The sequence below is a fragment of the Carassius carassius genome, chromosome 14 (assembly GCF_963082965.1).
Source record: "Carassius carassius chromosome 14, fCarCar2.1, whole genome shotgun sequence".
In the NCBI taxonomy this organism is placed as follows: domain Eukaryota; kingdom Metazoa; phylum Chordata; class Actinopteri; order Cypriniformes; family Cyprinidae; genus Carassius; species Carassius carassius.
This window is the reverse complement of record NC_081768.1, coordinates 14,919,779-14,925,076: the sequence shown is the minus strand read 5'-3', so window position 1 is coordinate 14,925,076 and position 5,298 is coordinate 14,919,779. Positions and strand designations below refer to the sequence as shown.

General features: G+C 37.8%; 1 protein-coding gene across 1 annotated transcript; it reads left to right on the top strand.

Annotated features, from left to right (window-relative positions):
• Window positions 1-3,342: 3,342 nt before the first annotated feature.
• Window positions 3,343-5,055, top strand: LOC132157583 (dual specificity protein phosphatase 13). Its single transcript, XM_059566945.1, is given in 5 exon segments — window positions 3,343-3,485; window positions 4,460-4,677; window positions 4,875-4,908; window positions 4,910-4,943; window positions 4,945-5,055. Coding segments are annotated over 5 exon segments (540 nt in total).
• The last annotated feature ends 243 nt before the right edge of the window (window positions 5,056-5,298 follow it).

Genomic DNA, 5,298 nt, shown 5'->3' with positions numbered 1-5,298 from the left:
CATCTGTACATGATTACATCGTGTCAGTGTTTTCTCAGGGAAGACTGTCAAGCCTAAGATATCAGGGATAAGAAGAACAAATGAACAAATCAGCCCAAAACAAACCTTTGAAGAAACAGCAATAGTAAAGCAGAACTAAAACACATAGGCTACTTTCTTTTACCTTTTTAAATGCTTTTGAAAAAAAGTATGTTATGCTTTCTGTTTAAATATATTTAAAAATTTAATTTATTCCTGTGACGGCAAAGCTGATTTTTTTTTTTTTAGCAGCCATTACTCTTTAGTGTCTCTTCAGTGTCACATGATCCTTCTGAAATCATTCGAATTTGCTGATTTGGTCCTCAAGAAACATTTTTTATATTATTATTATTATCAGTGTTGAAAACAGTTGTGCTGTCTAACACGATTGTGGAAACTGATACAATTTTATTTGAAATAGAAATGGTAACATGATATGTTTTCACAGTCACTTTTGATCAATTTAATGCATTCCTCTTTGCTGAATAAAAGTATTTAAAAAATCTTACTGACCCCAAATTTTTAAACCGTAGATATGCTATTGTACAATACAATATTGTATTGTATTGTATTACTTTAAATTCAGGAAGTCTCCATGACTTTTAGAAAACCACAAAAGAAAAGCAGGCTGAATGATTCATGGATTGGATCTACCACAATTTGAAACTGGCAAATTTGGACCACTTAATACAAATTACATACACTGCTTTTCCAAATAAAGATTCAAGAAAGCCAAGCTTAGTCACTGTAATACACTTCAGTGTATTATTTGATTCACCCGGGCAAGGACTTTAAAAAACGAAAGAGAAAAGTCTATTAAAATCCACAAAACATACGATGTGTTATTGTGATTCTTTCGTATACAGTACAGGGTTTCGATAATAGTGAGTAATAAGCAGATCTTGAGGAGGAACAGGTGTATGTGGCTTTCACACCCAGGCCATTAATTCCTTTTTATTAGCTTCATAAAACCATAATTACTACGGGGCTCAAAGCTTATTTTACCAGCATGGTAAGAACAACTCTTAGTTAAGACTTTTCCTGCTTTACACATATAGCCTAATTTACTGAAGCATTTGAGCACTAACTAAACACTTTCAGCTGGAGTGCAAAGAAGACAGCATATCTTTGAGAGGGGTATCTGACACGCTCCAATTACCCAACATGTCACTTCACTTGCATGTGCAAAGATCTCACCATTTATCAGAGACTCGCCCTCAAGGCAAATGAAAGGAACATCTGGATTTCAAGAGTTTAACCTAGCAGCTGGCAAGACCTCGTGAGATGCATTTCCCTGCACAATGACTCATGATAAAGATGTATGTGTTCAATGAAAGCCGCTGATGACCCACCTTTCCTTCGTCTGCACTGCAAGAGTGATTTACAATATTGGGAGTCTAGCCAAGATATACACAATATGTGCAGAACATGCTCAAAAGATCATTGTCTAGGGAAAGACATGTCTTCTAAAAGCAAACCTGACTGCCCACTAAGACCTGGAAGAGCTCTCTGTATCCAGGGAGGTTTATAATTATACACCATTTAAAAAAAGAAACAGCCTCTAGAGACATATCTGTGGACTGGCTGTCGACAATGTCCCTGACCAAGGAGAGAAGAGCAGGCAATCTGAGAACGAGGGAAAAAAAGGGCCACCGGCTGCAAAATGTATGTTCAGAAAAGGAGGGGAGATTTTAGAGGCTTTTAGAAAGTAACATTTTGGTGTTTTGGAGAGCTATTATGGAAGCTAACCTTACTGAATCACTCTCGGCTCTGGCATCGCACGTTATCCTTCCCACACCTGAGCTGTAAACACATTTGCCACAACAGTCAAGGAATCCTAAGTGGAATGATATTCCATAAAAAGCCCTCAGTATTCATTTTAATGATGTTAAGAGCTGAAGTGGAGTGTCAGTGTACTTAGCAACAAGAAGATTTCACGAGCAATGGTCTCAGGTGGGCTCAGCTGGGCTTTCGGAGAATGTATCTTAACTGCATGTCAGGCAGCGTGATAATATCCAATACCTTACTGCAATTAACAAATAAAAAATGTCCTTTTTAAAATATTTTTTGGGCCAGGACATCCCTCAAGGAGCTGTGTGCCTATGAAACACCATCTGTTGCCGAAATGCAGAACTTCATGTTGGCTGACAGACGACCCACTGGACATGTCAACCAGGTGTGGCCTAATGTGTACATTGGCAATGAGTATGTATTATGATTTCTATTCAAATGGAAATTGAATGAAAATGTACAGAACTACAGATGTTCTCTGTGTTTGTGTTTTCTCAGGGTTGCAGCACGAGACAAGTAAAAGTTGTATAATATGGATCACACACATTGTGAAGGCTGCCAGTGGAACCCCTCATGTCAACACTGGACCCCCCTTTTACAGAGACATTGATATATTGATTACTATGGAGAGGAGGCGGATGATTCCTCAGATTTCATTCTGAGTGTGTTTTTCTATCCCACACAGCAAGGTTTATACGAGATGTGTTGTCAAAGAATTGTGAGTTGAATTGTTGGAAACATCCAATGTGGAAACATTGACTTGTACATTTTTAAATCAGTATTTAATAAAATATCACTGGCAAGTCTTTAACTATCTAAAATATAAAAAAAACAGTATGTTGCTTTGCTCTACTTGAGAAATGCTTTATTTTCTCGCCTGCTTCTGTACAGTAGGCTATTCGACGCACACAAAATCATTCACTAGGACTGCTACAACTACGACTACTAATGGTGTTTCCACGTTCGTCTACTTTTATTTCCATTTTACAGCTTCTTTTTCAAGTAGTTTTTAAAATTAGTGGCACAATACATTATCACTGGACTGTGTATTATATTCCAGGCTCACGCGCGTAGAGCCTAAAAGCTGTATAAATGCAACGTGAACATAGCCCAAAGTTGCATAAAAACATGAGTTTAGAAATGAATTGATTTTATTAAATACCCTTAGACTATATAAGAAATGTCTTTTTTATTTTCCGTTCTTTTTTTTTTTATTATTGCTTTAGCTAATTAGGTCATTTAGAAAACAATTACCCATCACATTCCCTTTTCAAAATAGCTATAGCTACATTTATTAAAATGTACTAAATTAATTAAAACTGAACATAGATTATAAACTGACTTGACCTGAGGTTTGAAGGCTTAAAATAGTACAACCTAACAAAACCAATAAAGCATTCCTTTGGCTATTATGCCTATTAAAAGTATCATGTGCACTGTAAAAATGTCATGCATTGACTCCGTTCTGTTCTTCAGGAAGAGTGTTTGTCCATTATCTGATGTGAGTGAGCCGCCCCGGTATTGGCCTTCCTCATGATCTGTGAGGATCGTACACTAATGGAGACCATTAAAGCTGTACGGGACATCTGTCCAAATCTTGGCTTTCTTAACCAGCTTCGACATCTTGACATGAGCCTCGTCCGTGAGAGGAAGAAAAAACTGGAAGCTTACAAATTGTAACTGAAAAATTGGGAACAATGTGATAAATCCCATTTCAAGAGCACACCCCTTAAGGGCCTCCTTCCCCATGGCCCTGACCCAGTTCTGTTGGGCCAGATCTTATTTGCTAATATCCGTTGTAGTGCAATAGCAAAGTGGATATCAGAAGGCAAAATCGAACGGTTTCCCAATAAATAGTAAATAACCTCAAAAGGGCAGCACGGTCACAAAATAAATGGCAGGTTTTTACATTTCTTCCAGATGAGATATACTTTGAACTTGTCTCGAAATGAGCCAGCAAGCATGTTTATTTTTTTTACTGGAGCAAAATGAAACGGTTGTGCTTGCTCTTTATCATGCGAAGGTGGAGGAGCCATGCATGGCTACAAGACTTAAGGGTTGGTCCCCTGTAGTGAGTTTCTAATGGGTATCATATGCTTCAACATATTTCTGGCTTCTGGTCACAAACACTGGTGTTGTGACCTACAGATATTGATGACCAAACAAGAATGTGACGATAAAGCATTTCAATTATTTCTCAGTCCAGTGGAACAGACCAAAACTGTCACATTGTTCCCTCTGAAACATATCTTTTCTCGTTGGTATGTGAAATAAATTACACAGTACCTCAGGAATTATGTGGTGTTTTGTTTTAAAAGAGGACATCTGTTCATTTTCACCTAATTTCCCACCGGTGACTGTGAAGGCAAACATGATTACAGAAGCAGAAAGGTCAAATGTGTAATATGTGTAAACTGTCCCATGAAAATGTTCATTGATCATTCTATTTAGAACATGTGCATTGAATTAACACAGGCTATATTAGGCTACATCTTTGATTCCAGAGATTTCAAACCTTTTTTTTTTTTGACACAAAAGCTGCTAAAGACAAACCATTGGCCTCTCAACTGCAGGCAGTGTATGAGATACCATCTACAGCAGATCTGCAGATCAAAAACATGAAAACGTGTTAAACAGCCGCTTATTTCAGGTCAACGTCTCGTGATAAAGGACTCCTCGCTGATCTGGGAATCACTCATGTTGTAAACTGTGCCAACGGACTGCATTGCATTAACACAGGTGCCCAGTTGCACTCACACATGAGTATAAGTTACTGTGGAGTGGAGGCTTCAGATCACCCACAGTTTGATTTGAGCCAGTATTTCTGCTCCACTGCATCCTTCATTAAAGCTGCACTCACTCAAACTGGCAAGTCTGACTTCCTTGACCTTTTTCTGACTAATTTTGTCTGTGATTGTATTGAAATTTAAAAGAAGCAGAGCAAAAGAATAAATGGAGCAGTGCAAAGTCAGCAGGCAATACAGTCGTTTTAATAAGTGAAATATGTAAATCATAACCATTGTCAGAGATACCGAATAAGTTAGGATGTTCTTTGTGTGCTGCAGGCAAAGTGCTGGTTCACTGCGCAATGGGAGTCAGCCTTGGTCCTGGCTTTCCTCATGATGTGCAAGAACCAACCTCACTCTTACGGATGCCATCCTCGCTTTCAGCTTGAACAGGGACATCTCTCCCAACTCTGGCTTTCTAGAGCAGCTGAGAGCTCTGGATAAGCAATTAAAGAGATAAATCACTCCAAAATGAAGGTTGTATCATTTACTCACCTTCATTCTGATCGTCATACAGCTTCACAAGACAAATGAAGTCATACAGATACCTTTTATGATACTAGAAAAAGCATACTGAAGATATGGAAAAAGCATACATTTTATGTTACTATTTTTATAATTTGTTTTATAATTTCTACTTTTGTGAAAAAAGAAAGTAATTTAAGTCTGGAACGATAGGAATGTGAGCAAATGATATAACATA